A 20,328-nucleotide genomic window follows, 5' to 3' on the forward strand; every position below is an offset into this window, starting at 1 on the left:
CTGTGCCTTCTCTGTGTGCTCAGCAGGGTAGGGGAGAGAACCAGGAAGCCAGGGCTTGCCAGGGCTCAGGGGCAGGGCCGGACCAGAGAGGAAGGCCACTTCCTGCACCACTCCAGGAGCTCACCTGTGAGGCCTCAGACAGGTGGAGGGGAGACCCGCCCTGGGGCTGGAGGGGGGGCTCCGTTCCCTCAGGGGGGTCCCCAGGAAGTGCTCTGTGTCAGCCACGGTAAACAAAGGCCTGCTGCCCTTGGGACCCTGCGCCTTTTTCCACCCCCACCCCAGGAACAGTAGCCAGACCTTTGGGTCTCTGCACACGCCTGGGGGTGCCCACCACTGCCTGGACTTGCCTTCTGCCCTTTCTCTCCTTCCTCCCTGGCCAGCTGGCTGAGACAGGGGGAGTCAGATTGGAAGAAGGATACCCACTTCCCGCCCCAACCCTCGCTGTGGGCAGGGGGTGGGGCCTGGGCCTAAGGAGGGAGCCCCAGCCTGGAGTGCCCTCCCATACCTGTTCTCCGCCCTGGCAGCACTGAACAAACAGCCTAGGCCGCAGGCATCCCCACCCTCCCATCAGACACCCCATCCCTGGGGGGGGTTGCCCACGCTGGACTGGGGCAGCACAGAAAGACTAGGGTCTCCTGGATCGTGGAGGAGAAACCTCTCCTGCCTGGGGTGCTGGGAGCACAGGGCTCCCGGGTCTCTGGCCTCCGATCCTGCCTGTGACGCCCACTCACAATGAAGCCTGACGCTAGCCCTTCCCCAGACCAGAGGCGCCGGCCGAAGAGGGGATTCTGCCCTGGGGCCTGGCGCCCAGGGTAGGCCACTCTCTGCTTCGGCAGCTGAGGCTTGGGGACACCTGGCAAGGGATACCTGGCGGCTGCCGGGGCGCAGCGAGGCCTGCCTTGGTTAGATCTTAGATCGCCCGGCACATCCCCGTGGGTGAGGGGCTCCCGATCCGCCTACCCGTCCATGGGAACCCCAGCTCTGGGGGTGGGGTCTGCGTCTCCAGGGGGCCCTCGGGGCGGGCGTTAGGGACCGTCAGCAGGGAGCCCCGGGGGGCGGGGCCGAGGCCGAGGGGCGGGGCGTCCTCGTCCGCCCCCCCCCTTCCCCGCCCCGCCCACCGCGCCCGCGGGCTCCCGGGTCTCTAACCTGCCGCTCAGGTTCCTCCCCGCGGCCCCGCCCTGGCCCGGCCCAGCCGCGCGTCCCTCCCGCTGCCGAGCCCGGGCGCCCAGGCGAGAAGCCGACAGACGGGCGGACGGACGCGCGGACAAGGGGACCCACGGGCTGCGCGATCGCGGGGCCGCGAGGAGCAGGTGAGCGCCCCACGGTCTCCACCTGCCCACCCCGCCCTGCCGGGCACCCGCCGGCGCTTTGGCGGAGGAGCGACCCAGAATCCCTGCGGACAGACGGCGGTCTGACTCGGCCTCAGTTTCCCCAGCCGGCCGTGCGATGGGGGCTCTGGCCGGAGTCTGTGGGCCGGGCCGGGCCGGAGTGCAGGAGGCAACGACAGGGGTGCGATAGGGCTGCGCGGAACCTGCGGCCAGAAGCCTGGTCCCGCTGCGGCCTGCTCTGCCCGGCCTGATCCTGGGGCGGTGCCGGTGCGCAGGGACTTTTTAAAGGCAGTGGCCCCTGAGTCAGCCGGCCCCCTCCCAGCCCTGGGGCTCGGCGGACGGAACCCCTTCCTCCAGCGAAGGGGGTGGGAAGCGGCTTCTCCCCCTCCCCTGGAAGGTCCCAAACCCCCTTCCACGGGACAGGCTGAGGCCTCCTTTGCGGCCAGTGGCTCCCTGTGGGTCGGGTAGGGAGGCACTTCCTGGCTGGCTGAGCCAGGAGGGAATCCAGGGCCAGAGAAGCATCAGGCTAGGGTCAAGTTCTGGGTCAAGGGGTGTGGGAGTTTCAGGGAGGAGGAGGCTGTGTGCTGGGCTGCAGGAGGCCTGTGTGTGCCGGACCTGAGGCTCCCCCAGGTTCCTTCTCCCTGGGCCAGGCTGGCCGGGGGCCACCCCTGCGTGGGAAGGTGTCCCTGGTGGCAGGGGAGGAGGGTAGGCAGGTGTATGGTGTTTCTGAGGTGCACCCGAAGACCACCTCTGCCCCAGCTCCAGGGGTAGTCAGCCCCAGCAGTGAGCCAGGGCCCAGCTGGGGGCGCCTCTCCTTCCCTACCCCTGCATGGCTTCCCCAGCCCCTTTGGGGAGGAGTGGGGGGAGGGCCCTGCCAGGAGGGCCTCTCTTGGGGCCGCCTAGGACTAGAACAGGACGGGGCCTCAGCGCCTCAGCGCCTCAGCATGCCGCCCCGCCCAGTCTGTCGGATCCCCTGTGCCTGCCTCCCCAGCGCACCTGGAGCCCACCCCTTCCCCACCCAGGCTTAGCCCTCCCTACCAGCCAGGCTGGGCCCTCCCCAGCAGGAGGCTCCCAAACGGGGCAGAGCCAGGGCCAGAGGGGTTCCCCCATTCCAGGGCTCCACCCGGCTCCTGCTGGGCCTTAAGCCGACTCCTCCCCAAGGTCACTTGGCTGTGAGCTGGAATTTGAACTTGGAGCTGGTCCCTCCACCCTCCCTGCCCTACTGGGGCCTCCACCACAGCCCAACTAGGCACCATGCTGGGCCCTCCCTCCGTACCCGGAAGATGGCCGCAGGAAAACCAAAGTGCGGCCTGGGCCCTGGGCTGGTCCCGATCCCTGGGGCCCACATGGCTCCCCTGCCCCAGTTGCCAGACCGGACTGGGCCTGTGGCGGCCCCTCCCCCAGTTGCTCCCCACCCCAGACGCCAGCACCTGGACTCACATCTGTGGCTGGCTATGCTGGGCCCTCACCCTGCTCCAGGGAGTTGAAGGCCATGGGTTCATGGCTATGCCTGGCCTAGGCGCCCCAAGGAGGGGGGCTGTATGTCACAGCCTGTGTGTGGCTGTGTGTGCCCGGGGGCCTAGTTTTTCTGCCCAGGTGTGTGTGTACCCAGACACACGTGCCCAGTGCCCTTGGCTCAGCCCGTCAGGAATCCCATTAAGCAAACACTCGGTTCTCTCGCTGAGGTCATGAGCATTCCGGACATTCTCCACAGACGGGTGATCACAGGAACCTGGCCAAGCCTCTACTCCCACTCACCCTCAGAGAGCCAGGACCCTCGGGGGCACATGGGAGGGGGTGGTCTAAAGCCCCCAGGCCTCTCACACCTCCCGGAAACCCTCTTTGTCAGTAAGACGTGGTCAAACCAGAAGGAACCCTAGATACCCATTCCCCTGGCCTGGGACCACCCACTCTGGCTGACCCTACATACAGAGGGACAGCCTTGTCAGAGGTCCCCAGGGGACACAGACCCCACCGGACATGTTAGCCTGGCCCAGAGGGGCCAGGTCTGCTCACCACCCAGAGGGTATGCTCCCTCTAGACTTTGTTCTGGGCTCTGGGTCCCCAACCTCCCTCCCCGTCCCTCACCCCAACGCCCTCCAGGGGCCAGTCTCATACTGTGCTGCTTTCCTCTGGTATTGGCTCCCACCTGCTTCAGGGCCTTTGAACGTGAGTTCCCTCTGCTTGGAAGTGGTTCCTCTCCCAGGTCCCCTTTCAGAGCCCCAGGACACTGTCCTTGCAGGCCCACCCTGGGGTACATGTCTGCCAGCTGCGACCTGGGCCCGGAGGTCCTGCTGTGGCCAGGAGGCAGAACTCTGCTCCCTGAGGACACCCTGCCCAAGCACCCTGGGGAACCTGGGGAGGACATCAGGGCCGCAGCCTCTGGATCTGGGCGGGCGGAAGAGATCAAGCCTTGGGAGCTGTGAGGCCCCCCTCCAGGCCCCGGGGAGGTGTCAGCTCGGCTGCGGTCTCCACTCAGGTGTGGGTCCGGCACGAGGTCCTGGACTCCAGCCACAGGGCCGCCTTTCCATCGCCAGCCACCACCAACGCCGCCATGAGCCAGCTGGGGTCCGTGAGCTGCTGCCCGGGTGCTGCCAAGTGAGTCCCCACCCCCGACCCACTGAGCAGTCCCCAGGGAGGGGTGCGGGGTGGGCCTCGCCCTCAACAGCCCCTCCCCTGCAGTGGCAGCCTGGGCCGGTCTGACGGTGTGGCCAAGATGAGTGCCAAGGACCTGTTTGGTGAGTGAGGCTGGAGGATGGGCTGTGGGGTCTCGCCCACTCCCCTCTCCCAAGCTGCGCCAGGCCCCCACCAGAGGGAGGCAGGTCAGCCCTCAGTGCCCAAAGGAGGTCCCTGGACCCTCAAGAAGCAACAGCTGCTCAGGTCCCTCCTTCCCTCCCTCGCTGTAAGGAGAGAGGCCTTTACTAATAATTCAGGGACCATCAATATTGATTGGGCAGTGCTCTTCGCTGCAACCCGATAGCCCGAGGGGCGCGGCTTCGGCTGGACCGAGCGCCAGGCGGCTGAGGGGGCGGAGCCTGGCCAGCCCCACCTCGCCCCGCTCTGCCCCTCCCCCTAGGCTCACTTGTGTGCCCTGTCTGGAAAGTGAGGAGCCCCGGGGAGGGGCCGGGAGATGTTAGCTCCCGGCTCTTGGAGGCGGGGATGCCCGGGACTGGACACTTGCCCGGGAAGGTAGGCAAGGAGCCTCCTTGGGAGGAGATGCTCAGCCTCTTCCAGCCCCCCTGGGACCGACCCCTAGCAAAGGGGTCCTGGGGGCAGAGGGAGCTGGGGGTCCTTTCCCGGGGGCCATTCTGGGGGCAGAGGGAGGTTTTCGCTCTGCCCAGAAGGTCCCTCACATTTCACCCCCTCGAGTCCTCCTGGCGGCAGCACCCCTCGCCTCCACTCGGCCCTCCCTGTGGCCCAACCAGGGCGTCCAGTCCCACCTGTACCAGGGCTTGGGGCCTGCCCTCTGGCTCTGGTGTGAGTGACTGGTGACCCCTGCTCAGAACAGAGGAAGAAGTACTCCAACTCCAACATCATCATGCACGAGACCTCCCAGTACCACGTCCAGGTGAGGCCAGCCCCCAAGGAGCACCCCCAGAGTCCCTGGGCAGATGGGGAAACTGAGGCACAAGAAGACAGCCCAGCTTCCCACTCCCACAGCAGGCAGCCAGAGCCAGGGACTGCCCCACACCTGTCCAAGGATCAGCCACAGTAGGGGGTGCCCTCCAATCCTGGGAAGGTCACAGTCTGGGGGCCATGAGAGCCGTGGAGCTGTTTCAGGGGAATGAAGCTGCCAGTGGCCAGCACAGGCCAGGCAAGGACAAGGCCTGGGTGCAGTCTGGCAGCACTCAGGTGGGAGAGCCCTGTGGGAAGGAAACTGGCCCCAGACAAGAAACTGGATTAGCACGGAGAAGACAGGACACAGACACGCTTAGTGAGGCCGTGCAGGGAAAGCCAGTTCAGATGGACTCTGGGAGGGTCCGGACTCATAGCCACACTCCAGACCAGCGGCCAGCTCAGAAGGGTTTTCACCCTGGGTGAGCTTTGATTCACACTTAGAACTCAGGAAAGGTGTTTTTTTTTTTTTTTTAAAGATTTTTTATTTATTTGTCAGAGAGAGAGAGCGAGCACAGGCAGGCAGAGAGGCAGGCAGAGGCAGAGGGAAGCAGGCTCCCCGCTGAGCAAGGAGCCCGATGTGGGACTCGATCCCAGGACGCTGGGATCATGACCTGAGCCGAAGGCAGCTGCTTAACCAACTGAGCCACCCAATGACCTTCCTGGTTGTTGGCCACTGTCCCAGCCTGTAGGACAGCAGGGCTCAGAAGGGCTGAGGAGGGAGGGGGGGCGGCCTTAGACCAGGAACGGGGGGGCTTGGACCAGGAAATAGGGGGGACCCTGAGCCAGGAAGGGGGGCCCTGGATCAGGAAGAGGAGTCCTTGGTCAGGAAGGGGGGCCCGGACCAGGAAGATGAGCACTTCCCTCCCCACAGAACCCCCAAACCCAAGTCGCCGCTTTCTGAGTGTCAGGTTCCTGATCTGAATGTGGGGCCACAGAGACCCTGGGAGTCCGGAGGCTCCGGAATTGGGCTGTGTTGAGCGAGCACCCCTTCCTGCCAGGCATCTGCTGGCTCAGGGTCGAAGGGCAGGGCACGGGGTGGGGACAGGTCAGCTTCGTCCCCTTCCTTCCAGGTAGCTCGGCCGCCCCTCTCGGGGGTGGGGCAACGTTGCCCTTCTGGACTTTGCTCCAAGCTGACGTGTGGAGAGACCCCAGCCCAGGGTTACCTCTCCTGCTTGTCCAGCAGCTGGCAGGGCTGGGGGAGTGGATGGGCTTTGCCTGCCCCTCCCAGGTGAGGAAACCAAGGCACACAGAGAGGGTAGGAGGTGGGAGCAAGATCAGACCCACCCCTGGCAATGGGGGGCTGCCAAGCCTCACAGGTTTGTTTTCCTGTTTTCTAAGTTAGTGTGCCACAGGGGAGGGCGTGGCCGGCCGTTCAGGTTGGGGCCGTCACCCACCTGGCCGGGACACAGCAGCTCCTTCACCCCGGAACGCACTGCCGCTGATCTTGGCGGCCACCGTGTTCCCCGTGCGCCATCCAGCAACACCACTCTGTCCCTTGGCCCTCGGGTTCTGCTTTTGGAGAATCCCCCTCTCTCCCCGCGCTGCTCCGGTCGTGGAATTCATATTAGAACACCTTTGTTCTGCTGGGTGGACTTCTTTCAAGAAAACGCATGTGTAGGATGAGGTTTCTCTAAGCTCTCGGCTGCAAGGAACATCTCCCCCAGCCATGCTAGCCCCTGGGGACCCGGCGGGTGGCCCTGCTTCTGGACACGTGTGCGCACAACCGCACCTGCTGGCAGGTGGGACCCTTTGCACACATCGCCAAGCGTGGGCCAGAGAGAACTTCTGCTGGTCTGGCTCGCGGTCGATGTGCGTGACTGCGCCGCATGCGCAGAAGGGCGTGATTCTGAAGCTGTCCGGCCATATCCACTTCCCCCAAGGTGAAGGGCGTTTTGTTGGCGTTTGTCTTTAGGGTGGAAGTGCGCGGTCATTGCCCGACCCAAGGCTCTGAAGAGTCCTCCCTGTGTCTTCTTCTAGAAACACCGGAGTTGAGGCCTTTACATTTCAGTCTATGACCCACTTGAACTTGATTTCTGTGTATGAGACTCGCGGCTAATTTTTCCCCATAGCAACGTGCTTTACACCAAGACGACTTTCCTTCTCCATCCAGTTGCTTCGGTGTCCTTGCCAAAAACCAAGGAGCTGAACATGGATGAGTCTGTCCATGCTTTGCTTCCCGACCTTTCCCTCACTCGGGCTTTGTTACTGAACTTGACACCAGGCCGTCTCATCCTGCAGCTTTGTACGCCTTCTCCGAAGACCCTCCGACCGGCCCCAGCTCTGTGGGCTTCATTCACATTCCAAGCCCCCGGAAAAGCCTGCTGGAATTGTTTTTTAAGACTTTATTTGTTTATTTGACAGAGATCACACCTAGGCAGAGAGGCAGGCGGGGGCGGGGCACCCCAAGCCCGGTAGAACTGGGACCGGCCTTGAGTCCGCTGAGTCCCACCAAACAGGTGTCGCGTGACAGGTCGCCGCACGGACCCGAGTCCTTCTGCGAGCCAGGGTCACTCGGGCGTCCCTCAGAATGTTCACCGTTTCCACGGGAAGGGTCTGGAGTGTCTCTACACGTTCCTCAGGTATCTGACGTGTAGAAGCTGTGGTAAATGGCACGGTCTTTTAAAAAGCCGTTTTGGGGGGCACCTGGGGGGCTCAGCGGGCTAAAGCCTCTGCCGTCGGCTCAGGTCATGGTCTCAGGGTCCTGGGATCGAGCCCCGCGTCTGGCTCCCTGCTCGGCGGGGACCCTGCTTCCCCCCGCCCCACCTGCCTCTCTGCCTGCTTGTGATCGCTCCCTCCCTCTCTCTCTCCCTCTGTCAAATAAATAAAATAAAATCTTTAAAACAAATAGAAGGGCACTTCCGGATCATCACATGTGGAGGAACGATTAAATCTCCGTACAGTGACCGAGTGTCCTGAGGTGCGGCTGAACTCAGCTGCTCGCGTGAGCAATCTGATGGGAACCCACTGACTTTCCTACCCCAGTCAGGCTGTCTGAAGCGCAGAACTTCTTGCCGTATGTGTAGAACTTCGCCGTCCTGGCTAGGACCACCAGTACGATGCGGAGTAAAAGGAACACGGAGTGCACGTCCCTGTGTCCCATTCTAGGAAGAAATATCCAGTATTTCCCCGCTGTGCAGGCTGCATATTTTTGTAGGTAGTTTATGAGTGAGGAAGCTCCTTTCCGTCCTTTGCCGAGAGTTTTCATCAGGAGAGGTGTTAAATTCTGTCCAGTGCTTTCTCCAAATTTACAGAGATGTATTTGCGACTCTTCAGGCCGTCACACTGATTTTTCTCAATGTCGAGCGGCCCTCGCGTTTCTGCGATGGACCTCGTTCGTCCGTGCGCAGGATCCTTTCTGTGTGTGGAGGGACTCACTTGTGGATATTTTGTCTGCGTTAATTAGAGGTTTTGCTCTATAATTTTCCTGTAAAGCCGGGACAGATTTTGGTGTCAGAATGGTGTTGCCTTATTGAGTGAGTGGGGAAAGCATTTCCTACTCCTTGCTGTCACAAAGAATTTGTGAAAGACTGTTTTTACTTCTTCCTTAAGTTTTTCTTAGGATTCACCTGGGAAGCCCTGAATATAGCGGTTTTTATGGGAGGTTTTTGGCTATGAACTCACCGTTATGCATGTGAGATCTGTAGCGATCGTCCTTCTCTTTTTTCTGTTGTTGGTCACTTGTGCCCTCTCTCTCTCCCTCCACAATCTTGGCGGGGTTTATCCGTTTCATTCGTCTTTTCAGATTTTCATCGTCTTTCTAGAACAAACTCCAGACTTCGTTGATTTTTCTGTACCGTTTCTCTGGTTATGACTTTTCTCTCCTCTTCACTTCCTTCTTCCCGCTTACTTGGGTCTCATGTGCTCGTCTTTTTCTAGTTTCCTACAGAAGACGTGCAGGTCACGGATATGAACTATTTCTTCTTTTCTAACTTATTCATTTACGGCTGCACATTCCTTCCTACCAACTCCTTTCTCCATATCCTGCACATTTGGTACGCATGCCTTTAGCTTTTATTTTTTTAAGATTTAATTTTACTTATTTGAGCGACGGAGAGAGAGCAAGAGCGGGCTGAGGGGCAGAGGGAGAGGGAGAAGCGGGCTCCCTGGCGGGCCTCGACCCTGGGACCCTGGGAATCCTGACTTCATCCGAAGGCAGATGCGTCACCTACTGAGCCACCAGGGACCCCACGCTCACACCTCGATTGCCATCCAGTCGAGAACATTTTCCGATTCCCCACGACTCCTTCTTTGCCCCGTCTTTGTTCACGTGAGCACTCAGCGACACACTCGGCGACGTTCTCCCCCTGGCGCTGCTGGTGGGGCCCGCGGCGTCCTGAGGCCGCTCGGGGCTCGGGGCTCTGTCTTCATTTGTCTCAAAGTCTCTTCCGATGTACGAGTGCACTGCTCAATTTCCAATTATTTGAGGGTTTTCTAGTCATTTCTGTTACTGTTCCTCTATAATCCCATTATGGGCAGAACACACTTCGCTGGTTTTCCACCACGTGGAGGGCGCGGAGACGTGTCTCGGAGCCAGGGAGATAGTTTTGCTTGGTTCAGCGGCGTCAGGTTTTGCCAACAGTGTGTGCTCCGGGGCTCGCCCGCCTCAGCCGCAGGAGGGCCCCGCATGTTTCTGCCCCCTTCTCCCTCTGACCTGCTGACGCACAGGTCGGCGGGGACCGCCCCCCAGGACCACACTGGGTCTCGAATGGGGTAGGGGTGCGTGAATTGTGAGGACAGAGTGCCTGGGGCGTGCAGAGCGGGGACTCCGGCTCCCCCACAGCTAACCTGCGCGTGGGGCCCACCGGGACTCGTTGGACTGGTCCGTGAAACAGGCAGAAGGCCGGCGCTTGACCCCCTCAGAAGCAGGGGCGTCAGACTGCACTTGGCAATTCTTTTGTTGAATGAGACGACACACAATTTTCTGTATTAAAAAGTGAGTTCTATTTCTTTTCCCGGAGACTCTGTCAGCTCGTTTGCCGATGTTTCTATTGGAGTGTTAATCCTTTACTTATTCACAGATGTTTTTCATTCATTTAATCATTTACCTCTGGTATTCTTACTAACTATACTTAACAAAACAGAGCTTTTAACAGAGGAAGAGTTGCTGTTGGACTAAGCGTTGGAATTTTTACATATTAAGATCAGCCTTCGCCGCGTCTATTACAACTGTTTGTTCCACTTTTATTTTTCTTTTTACTTTGTAGACAGTGTTTTCTCCAGGCAGAAATGTTGCTTTTTTTTTTTTAAGGTTTATTTATTTATTTATTTGACAGACAGAGATCACAAGTAGGCAGAGAGGCAGGCGGGGGGGGGGGGGGGAGGCAGTTCCCCGCTGAGCAGACAGCTCGATGTGGGGCTCGATCCCAGGACCCTGAGTCCATGACCTGAGCCGAAGGCAGAGGCTTAACCCACTGAGCCACCCAGGCGCCCCAGAAATGTTTACTTTTTCATTAGGTCAGATTTTTTGGTCTGTTGTTCTGAGGCCTGGATTTTCCTCCTTGCTTAGGAGGCCCCGTGAGGAAGCCCCTGTGAGGCCGTTCTGAGGTCACCAGAAATCGTCCAGCACTTTCTCCCGGTGCTTTTGCGGCTGGGCCTCGACTGCCCAGCGTTGCAGACAGTGTTTCCGGGTGGCTCAGCGCTGTTGACTGACTGCAGCCAAGGTCAACGGGACACACACGGGGGAGCCTAGAGGGAGGAGGAGCCTGAGTCAGGCCTGGGCACGGAGGAAGGAGGAGGGTTCCCAGAAGGGGAGGACTGGGCTGCTCAGGGGTCCCCAGGGCCACCCCACAAAGCACTCCACGTGGCCGTTCAGATGCTCCCGCATCCCAGTACACTCACTGAGGCCTGCTGCGTGCCCGGCCCGTCCCAGGCACTAGGGCCACAGCAGTGAGGCCAGCAGCCAGCAGCTAGTGTCGGACTGTGATCAACAAAAACAAGGCAGGTCAGGGGTTGAGAATGCGCCGTAGCCAGGCAGGGGGAGCAGGTCTGAGCGGAGCCTTGAAGGAAGACAGGGCTGGGGAAGAGCAGGGGAGTCTAATGGGGAGTAGACCATGCAGAGGGCCTGGGGTGAGCCTGAGCCAGGTCTGCTGGGGGCACAGGGAGGCCGGTGTGCCCGGAGCCCAGCCACCGCAGATGAGGTGGGGAGACAGTCTGTGTGCGGCTGCCAAAGGTTTTGTCGGGCATGTCCACGGCCCCCACAGACAGCCAGTAAGGCGGAGCAGAGACCTTCCCCTAAGGTAGGGCTATGTGTCTTCAGACCCCCAGGGTAGGGGATGGTCCCCCCACACCCCACCCCCAGGCTCCCGAGGTTGGCCCTGGCGCCTCAGGCCCCCGGGGTGCAGCCCCTTGACCCTCGTCTGGGCACAAGGAGGGCCCTCGCCAGCGTGACCCCCTGGCCACCCCCAGCACCTGGCCACGTTCATCATGGACAAGAGTGAGGCGATCGTGTCTGTGGACGACGCCATCCGGAAGCTGGTGCAGCTGAGCTTCAAGGAGAAGGTGTGGGCGCAGGAGATGCTGCTGCAGGTCAATGACCAGTGTCTGCGGCTGCTGGACGTGGAGACCCAGGTGTGGCAGCCTCGGAGGACGAAGGTTGGGTGGGGCAGGGAGGGCTGCGGGGGGGGGGGGGGGGGGGGGGCGGCGAGCATCCGGGCGAACCCCCCCCCCAGCCCACGTAGCGCCCTGCCCACCTCTGGCTCCAGCCTGTCTCACAGCTGTCCCAAGGCAGCGCCACGGCCTGGTAGAGTCCGGGTCGGGTCTGTGCCCCGTCCCCCATCGGTTATGTCTGTGACCGTGTCCACGGCACACAGCCCGCAGGCCGGGCTCCCGGGACGCTGTGTCCGTGGCCCAAGCCCAGCTGGCGCGCGTGGCTGTGAGCCTGCGTCTGTCCGGCCGTGTGTGGGGGTCACATCCGGAGTCGCGCCGGGTGACCCCGCCGAGCCGCCTCCGAGCCCCCTGCCCCACAGGAGGAGCTGGAGAACTTCCCGCTGCCCACCGTGCGGCACAGCCAGACGGTGCCCAACCAGCCGCGTTGCCCCTCGGTGCTGCTGCTCATGTGCCAGGACTCGGAGCAGAACAAACCCGACATCCACTTCTTCCACTGCGACGAGGTGGAGGTGAGGAGGGGGCGGCGGCGGGAGGGCCCGGGCGCCTGCGCCTGCCTGACCCCCGGTGCCCGCAGGCCGAGCTGGTGCAGGAGGACATCGAGAGCGCGCTGGCCGACTGCCGTCTGGGGAAGAAGCTGCGGCCGCAGACCCTGAAGTAGGCGGGGGGGGGGGGGGGGGGGGCGGGGGCGGCTGGAGGGCGGCGGGGGAGGGCGCGGGGGCGGCGGGAGGGGGGCCGGGGGGATGCGGGGGGCGGCGGGAGGGCGGCGGGGGGGTGGCGCGGGGGGCGGCTGGAGGGCGGCGGGGGGGGGGCGCGGGGGCGGCGGGAGGGGGGCCGGGGGGATGCGGGGGGCGGCGGGAGGGCGGCGGGGGGGGGGGCGCGGGGGCGGCTGGAGGGCGGCGGGGGCGGGGCGCGGGGGCGGCGGGAGGGGGGGCCGGGGGGATGCGGGGGCGGCGGGAGGGCGGCGGGGGGAGCGCGGGGGCGGCGGGGGGGGCGCGGGGGCGGCGGGAGGGCCACGGGGGGGGGGCGGGCCAGGCTGAGCGGCCCTTCGCCCCCTTGCAGGGGACACCAGGAGAAGATCCGGCAGCGGCAGTCGGTCCTGCCCGCCCCCAGGGGCCCAGCCCCCATCCCCTTCCAGCGCTACGGCGGTGACTCCCCGGCCGCGAAGAACCGAGTGGGCCCGCCGATGCCCCTCCCTGAGCCAGGTCTGCGGAGGGAGCCGGACTGGGGCTGCCTTGGGGTCCGTGGGGGCGGCCCGCGGCAGAACAGCTGATGTCTGCCTCCCCGGTCCAGGCTTCCGCCGTCGGGAGTCGCAGGATGAGGAGCCCCGCGCGGTGCTGGCTCAGAAGATAGAGAAGGAAACGGTGCGTCTTGGGGCGGGTGGGGCGCCCCTCACCTGCCCGGGTCCCCATCGCGTGGGGGCCCCTCCAGCCAGCCCCCGGGCAGCACCCACCTCCTCCCCCAGGCCGGGGACCAAGAGAAAGTGTGTGGGGCAGTCCCTGCCCCCGAAGACTGACCCCCGCCTCCACTCTGACCCCAGCAAATCCTCAACTGTGCCCTGGACGACATTGAGTGGTTCGTGGCTCGGCTGCAGAAGGCGGCAGAGGCTTTCAAACAGCTGAACCAGCGGAAGAAGGGGAAGAAGAAAGGGAAGAAGGGGCCAGCAGGTGCGGAAGGGGAGGTGGTCCCCCCCAAGCGACTGTGGGGGGTGTGGGGAGACGGAGACGGGGAGGGTGGAGAGAACAGGGTGCGAAGGAGGCAGGGGGCCCCTGCTGCAGGAGATCGGCCGAGCAGGTGGGCGGCTGGAGGCGAGGCCCCCCACCCAGGCGCGGGGAAGGCCAGCCAAGCTGAGCCTCGGCCCCCATTCCAGAGGGTGTCCTGACTCTGCGTGCACGACCCCCCACTGAGGCCCAGTTCATCGACTGTTTTCAGAAGATCAAGCTGGCTGTCAACCTGCTGGTGAGTACCTGGCCCCCCTCCCACCCCTGTCCCTACCCGTCCCTCTGTGCTGACAGTGCGGGGAGTGGGGGTCTTTGCCCACCTTGTCGGCAGCCCCATCGCCCGCCCGTCTGCTCACCCCCAGGCCAAGCTGCAGAAGCACATCCAGAGCCCCAGCGCGGCCGAGCTCGTGCACTTCCTCTTCGGACCTCTGGACCTGGTGCCTGGGGCTGGGAGCCGGGCCCCGGGGTGGTTTGCCCCTGGCTAAAGGGGGAGGGAAACCAAATGCCTACCTTGGGCAGGCAGCTGGGGCCACGTGCCCAGGCTGTGGGCGTGGCTGGCCTGTGGTGCTGCCAGCGAGCCGGCTGGGACGGGGGTCCGGGGCTCAGGGGCTCCTCTGAATCCCGCTGTGCCCTAGATCATCGGCACCTGTGGGGGCCCAGACATCGCACGCTCCGTCTCCAGCCCTATGCTTTCCCGCGAGGCCGTGGGCTTCCTGCAAGGCCACCTAGTCCCCAAGGAGATGACGCTATGGGAGTCGCTGGGGGAGACATGGACGCGTCCCCGGTGCGGCAGCAGCAGCGGGCAGGGGGGCGTGGGAAGGGCCCCCAGGCTGGGTGAGGGGTGGGAACCAGCTGAGATGGGGCCCGTTCCCATGGGTGGGCCTGGCTCATCCCAGGACCTCCCACCTCCAGATCAGAGTGGCCACGGGAGCCGCAGGTGCCCGTCTACGTGCCCAAGTTCCACAGCGGCTGGGAGCCACCCCTGGACGTGTTCCAGGAGGCTCCCTGGGAAGTGGAGGGGCTGGCGTCTGCCCCCGACGATGAGGTCAGAGCACTCATGGCCCCACCGCAGACGGGCCTTCCCTCCTCCGCCACTGCTCACCTCCTCAGCCCACTGCCCTCACCCCACACCAAGCCCAGGTGGCCCTTTTTCCCCGCAGCCGACTCCCGTGAACCGATCATCCTTCCGAAACTCCCCCAAACACAGCCTTGTATCTGAGCCCACAGCGCCGGCTCCGGGAGACCCTCTTCCCCCAGTGAGCGCCCCACATGCTCACAGGTAAGTCCCTCTGAAAATGAGGGAGTGGACACTCACCCCGAGAAACAGGGAGGCTCTGAGAGGGGCACCAGGTGGCGGCACATGCCTTGTTCATGGCGTTCAAAATGGCATTTTTCCAAACTAGAAGCAGGTTTTCATTCTAACTTTACAACATAAAATTGACGAGAAGAATCTCAAAACCACCTGTAAACTCACACGCGCTCTCTCTTTGGGTGTCCTCACGTATGTCTTAGAATCACGGTTAGAAGTTTACCAAGTCACTAAACTTAAGTGGGGTCACCAACCTTGTCGCCCCATTGGGGCTGATTCAGGCCCAGCTTCAGAGCCAGAAAAGGAGACTGAAGGTTTGAGCCAAGGACAGCCGCTCCCCCCCCCCCCCCCCCCGCACACACTTCCACAGACCCCGGGTCTGGGGGACTGCCCAGCCTTCCTCCCCTCTCCGCCTCCTTTCTGTTCTCATTCCTGGCCCAAGAGCATCCGGGAAGAAAGCTCTTTTCCCTGCCAGAGCCCAGGATTCTGTTTCAGCAGGGGAGGGGGGCTGAAATCTGTGTCTGACCCTCTCGATGCCCCCCACAGCCAGCCTGATGTCCATGGCTCCTGGCCTAGGACCACACTTGAAGAAACATTTTCATCCTTTGGTCTCCAGCCCCTGGCCAGTCCTGGCTCTGGGGCCACCTCGGCCTCAGCTCCCTCCCCTGTATGGTGTCCCAAGGCCCGCCGTGTGAGGGAGCTGCTTCGATGACTGGGGGCCACACTGGCCAGGAGGGGACAGCCCAGCCTGGGTGGCAGCCACAGGCCTGCTGTGTGCTGAGGCCAGGACGCCCACGCCACGCCCCTGCAGCCGTGGGCAGTCCGCTGTGGGTGCCTGTGCACAAGGCTGCGGCTCTGAAAACAGCCGGGCTCCCTCACTGGTCAGCTGCTGCCAGGGATGGCAGTGACCCTGTCATTTCCTGAGTGCCTTTCTGGCTCTGGGTCCCCTGAGGGAGCAGGCCTGGAGGCCCCTGAGACAACCTGGCCTTAGGCAGGCCTTGCCATGCCCACAGGCCCCCTCGTCCCCCGCCCCCTGCGCAGCCCCCACCTCCATGCAGGGGCCCTAGACGCTCTGGGGCTGTCACAGTTTCCATTCCCGGCTGAGGAGCCTCAGCCTCTCTCCGTTGTGACCTCAGAGAGCTGAGCAGGAGGCAGCACACGCTTGGGAAGCTGCTCCCCCAGCCCAGCCCCAGACCCAGGAGGAGACCCCAGCCCTTCTGTTCCACACAGGGGTTACGAACCGGGGCCAGCCATGGCCAAGTACGTCAGGATCCTCTATGACTTCACAGCCCGCAACGCCAACGAGCTGTCGGTGCTCAAGGATGAGGTCCTGGAGGTGAGCCGGGTCCTGGGCAGGAGGGGCCCCTCCAGGAGAGGCAGGTCAGGTGGTGGCCGGGGCAGGCAGGAGCCAGGCGACCCCATGCTGGCACACGGCGCACCTGTCCAATCCCTTTCCCCAGGACCCCTTCTCCTGGGCTCCAGTCTGGGTCCACAGCCTGCCCCTCCCCCACCCCCAGCACAGCCTGGCTAAGGGGCCTCGTGTCTCCGGCATCTCAGAAGGGGGCTCAGGGGCCCCCCCGTGCTGGGCTAAGCTGGGCTTACACTGAAGGATGGGTGTTCTCTGTGCCAAGTGGGGGACCCTCTAGGTCTCAGCCAGGGCTCGTCATTCACACCCACCCCTGGAGCCCCCTTGAGACACGGTCTGTTTGGTGCTAGTCCTGAATCCAGGCCACCCATTGGGGGACAGAAAGTGGAGCAGGCTGGTGTGTGTGGGGGGGATCTATATGCAAAGGCCAGAGGCACCCTCACTCAGGATGCTGCTGGGGCGGGGTGGGGGGAGATAAGGGAGGGACCATAGCCCCTGTGTGTGGGATGGAAGGCAGGGCAGGGCAGGGACTCCAGGGGGACTCAGGACTTCCCCACAGGATTGGGAGGGTTCAGAGCAAACACCTAGAACTCTCTCTGGCCTGCCTGCAAAGAGGGTCTCACACACCCTGCGCTGGGGACCACAGCAGGGTGGAGGCCTGTGAGTTGGTGATGCTTGGGGGGGGGGGTGCCTGCAGGTGCTGGAGGACGGCCACCAGTGGTGGAAGGTTCGGAATCGCAGCGGCCAGGCGGGCTACGTGCCTAGCAACATCCTGGATGAGACTCGGCTAGAGGAGGCACCCCCCCAGCAGGTGAGTGCCCGGAGCCGGGGCTCTGCCGCCCCCACTGCGGAGAGGGAGGGGCGGGGCAGACCCACAACACCCCAGGATCCTCCCTCCCGGCGGGGTGGGGCCGCAGGCCCAGGATGGGGGGCGGGGGCGAGAAGGGGTGCCTCAGCTTCTCTCGACAACCCTGCGGGGAGGAATGCTGAGCTGAAGCTGATGGCGTCCCCACCCCCGCAGGCCAGTCTGAAATATTGGGGTCCTGCCAGCCCCACACACAAGCTGCCCCCAAGCTTCGCAGGGAACAAAGACGGTGAGAGGCGCCCTGCGGGGGATGAGGGCCGCCAGAGCGATGCGGGTACGGGGCCCTGAGCGCCCCCGGGGGAGGCAGCGGGGAGAGGGTCCCCGAGCAGGGAAGGGCCTCCGCCCCACCCCGCCCCGGGTCGGCTCGCGGCGGGCCTGAGCGCCGGCCCCGCCCGCAGAGCTGATCCACCACATGGACGAGGTCAACGACGAGCTCATCAAGAAGATCAGCCACATCAAGGCGCAGCCGCAGCGACACTTCCGCGTGGAGCGCAGCCAGCCGGCGGCCGTGCCGCTCACCTACGAGTCGGGGCCGGCCGAGGTCCGCGCCTGGCTGGAGGCCAAGGCCTTCAGCCCGCGGTGAGCGCGGGGCGGGGCCTCGGGGCGGGGCCTCGGGCGGGGCCTCGGGGCGGGGCCTCGGGCGGGGCCTCGGGGCGGAGGGTGGGCGTCCCGCGCTCACGCCCGCCCCGCCCCGCGCCCAGGATCGTGGAGAACCTGGGCATCCTGACGGGGCCGCAGCTCTTCTCACTCAACAAGGACGAGCTGAAGAAGGTGTGCGGGGAGGAGGGCATCCGCGTGTACAGCCAGCTCACCGTGCAGAAGGCCGTCCTGGAGGTGCGCCTCCCCGCCCCTCCTCCTTCGGGGCTCCTGGGTGGCCGGGAAAGGGGGAGGCCCGGGGCCGCCGGCCCGGGGCGGGGCCTGAGTTGAGGCTGCCCCACCCGCTCCCCAGAAGCAGCCGGGCGGGTCGGAGCTGGAGGAGCTCATCAGCAAGTTTCATTCCAAGACCCAGCGGCGGCTGGAGGACGACAGCTAGACCTGGCCGGCAGGGCCCGGCCCACCTGCGGCTGGGGGAGACGGAGACGCGCCTGCGGAGAGGCCCGCCGCGGTGCATGGAGTATTATTTTTGTATGTGTGTATACCTTGGACCACGGACACGGGTGGTGGGTGGTGCCGGCTGGGCACGGCTCACCTACTTCATGGCACAGGCCTGTCCTCGGGCGCCACAAGGCCTCAGCCTACACCTGTCTGCCCGCCCCGAGGCCTGCCTCCACCAAACTAGCCACCTGAGATGCCAGCCCCTCATGCCCCTGCCCCCGAAGCCAGAGCCCTGGCTTCTCCAGCCCCGCCCAGCCCCCTTCCTCCCGTGATGCCTCTCCCTGAGGCTGCAGAGCCCCCAGGAGGCAGGCAGGGACCTGACCTTTGGCCCCCATCCACATGGGGGTTCCCCCTGGCACTCGTGACCCTGGCCCCAAACCTCACCTCCACGGCTGCTAGTTTTCCATGCACCTGAACCTCCACACCTCCAGGTGGGCTGTGGGCCCGAAGGGCAGCCGACCTGACCACCGGCTCTGAGCTGGGCCTCGCCCCGAGATATCGCCCATAGCGCCCACCCAGCACGCTGCTTCTCAAGGGTGGCCTGGGAGGTGCTCCGAGCTCCCCTGGGGTGGGTGCGTGCTATACTTCCTCCACCCTGGCCAGGATGGGGGGCAGGGGCGAGAAGGGGTGTCCAGATGGCCTGGACACGTACTCACTCAAGTAGGACCTTAGACAGCCCTACACACACCCAAGGCAGAGCTCAAGGAGGGAACTTTGTCCATCCAAGTTTAAGGCCAGGCTTGCCCTGTGTGCTGTGTGGGTGGTGGTTGAGTCTTGGAGCCCTGAACTCTGCCGGTTACACCTAGAGATGAGAGGTGGCTACGGTTCAATAGCCATGTCATTAAACCAGTGAGGCGCCCTGACAGCCACATGTCTGTGTCCTGGAGATGGGCTGGGGTCACCGTGCGCCTGGAGCCTGCCCGCACTCGCAGCCTCTGTAAGAACCGCCGGGCAGAGGCCGGGTCACGGGCCTTCCAAATGAGGCCGTATACCCCTGCCTCCAGTAGGGGTACCCAGGAGTCCCTCACCACCACGTGTATCCAAGCGGACCCCGAGGATATCCCTGGGAGGTGCAGGGTTGAGGGGCCCATGCCCACTCTGCATGCTGTGGCTCTCCCAGCCCGAGTGTCCAGAAGGCCCAAGGAATCCAGGTGGGCGGAAGGGCTGGGGAGCCAGGTCTTCGGGACCTCAGGGCGGGCCCGCCAGGGGTGTGAGTCTAAGAGGCAAGGCGGAAGCTCAGCCCCACGCAGAGGGAGGTGCCGCAGAGAAGGGTGCTGATGGGCACCGGTCGAGGTGGTGGTGAGCTCGGAGGTGTCCGACAGGGACTAGAGGAGCCCCTGGTCAGCGGCCCTCTGCACCTCCAGGACACCTGACCTCGCCTGCCTGGCCCTTGGAGGAGGCCTCTGGCGCCCTCTGCCGGCGGCCCTGCGTGCTGCAGAGTGTGCGGCCTGGGGGCACCTAGTACCGGGCCAGATGGGGACAACTTGATCTGCGTTTCCCAAAGCAGCGGGTGGGCCAACCCTGGGTGAGGGTGTCTGGAGGGCTCATTCCTGGGGCCTCAACCGCAGGGAGCTGCATGGGAGCTCAACCATGCAGAGGTCGTTCCTTGTGGGGCTGGGGGACGGAGAGGGCTGTCTCTCAGCTGTGGCTGGTTGGCCACCAAGCCAGGCTCGGCCCTCAGAAGCCCCGACGCTCAGCTGGGACAGACCCAGTCCCTGCCAGACAGTCCCTGTCCCCAGGACCCGGCCGCCCGAAGCTGGGCTGCCTCCGGGCCTTGACCGCCATGGCCTCCTCTCCTCGGAAGAGGAAGGTCCTCCCTAAGCTCTAGGCCGAAAGAGGAAGGTTGATCCTCCCAGACCCAGGCAGGACCCCGCAGACAGGGAAATAGAACCAAAAAGGAAATGGGAGGGGTTGGGTGTTGGCTGTCCCTCCAGAAACCCGGGTCCCTCTCGCCCAGAACCACCCGGAAGGATGGGCCTCCTGACCAGAACACCCTCCCACCAGACCTATTTGGCTGAGCCCCTCCTGTGGAGCAGGGATGGGCACCCCCAGCTCCGCCTTCTCTGAAGGGGGCCTCTGCTGGCCCTGTGGTGCCCACTAGAACTGGAACTCAGAGGGACAGCTCCCCATCCTGACCCCACCTGGCAGGGCTCTGCCTCCAGCAGGAAGGTGGTGCTGGCTGGGCTTTGGCGACACTCCCTTCTAGTGGGGTCACGTATCCCCTGGGAGCCCCAGATCCTACGCTTCATCCCTCGCTCGTCTCTCCCTCCCCTCCTCCATCTCATCCACAGGCCACCTGCTCCATCCCCCTCTGGCCCCACTGTGCTCCCCAGACAGCTTGAGGAGGAGCTGATCTCCAAGACCCCAGCCCCCTGGCTCCCTAGTACCCCAGGCCCCTCATTCCCTAGCCCCCTGCAGCCCTA

The 20,328-nt window shown here is 64.1% G+C and overlaps 1 protein-coding gene across 1 annotated transcript; it reads left to right on the plus strand.

The window, feature by feature from the left end:
• The first annotated feature begins 1,186 nt into the window (after positions 1-1,186).
• Positions 1,187-18,770, plus strand: EPS8L2 (EPS8 like 2). Its single transcript, XM_044259908.1, has 21 exons — positions 1,187-1,310; positions 3,808-3,926; positions 4,011-4,066; positions 4,832-4,896; positions 11,352-11,513; positions 11,912-12,061; positions 12,127-12,206; positions 12,612-12,754; positions 12,843-12,913; positions 13,090-13,216; positions 13,420-13,508; positions 13,633-13,707; positions 13,906-14,054; positions 14,183-14,315; positions 14,431-14,549; positions 15,810-15,915; positions 16,643-16,756; positions 16,967-17,039; positions 17,209-17,389; positions 17,512-17,644; positions 17,760-18,770. Exons 2-21 carry the CDS (start codon positions 3,883-3,885, stop codon positions 17,841-17,843), a joined length of 2,154 nt encoding a protein of 717 aa, XP_044115843.1. The 5' UTR covers positions 1,187-1,310; positions 3,808-3,882; the 3' UTR covers positions 17,844-18,770.
• The last annotated feature ends 1,558 nt before the right edge of the window (positions 18,771-20,328 follow it).

This window comes from Neovison vison, chromosome 7 (genome assembly GCF_020171115.1).
Source record: "Neovison vison isolate M4711 chromosome 7, ASM_NN_V1, whole genome shotgun sequence".
Lineage (NCBI taxonomy): Eukaryota > Metazoa > Chordata > Mammalia > Carnivora > Mustelidae > Neogale > Neogale vison.

Bases quoted from the DNA above. Each gene is read 5' to 3' on its own strand.
- EPS8L2 (XM_044259908.1), top strand. From the start codon at position 3,883: ATGAGCCAGCTGGGGTCCGTGAGCTGCTGCCCGGGTGCTGCCAA. The intron at 12,207-12,611 runs GTAGGCGGGGGG...GCCCCCTTGCAG, and splicing joins CTGCGGCCGCAGACCCTGAA to GGGACACCAGGAGAAGATCC. The intron at 14,055-14,182 runs GTGCGGCAGCAG...TCCCACCTCCAG, and splicing joins GAGACATGGACGCGTCCCCG to ATCAGAGTGGCCACGGGAGC.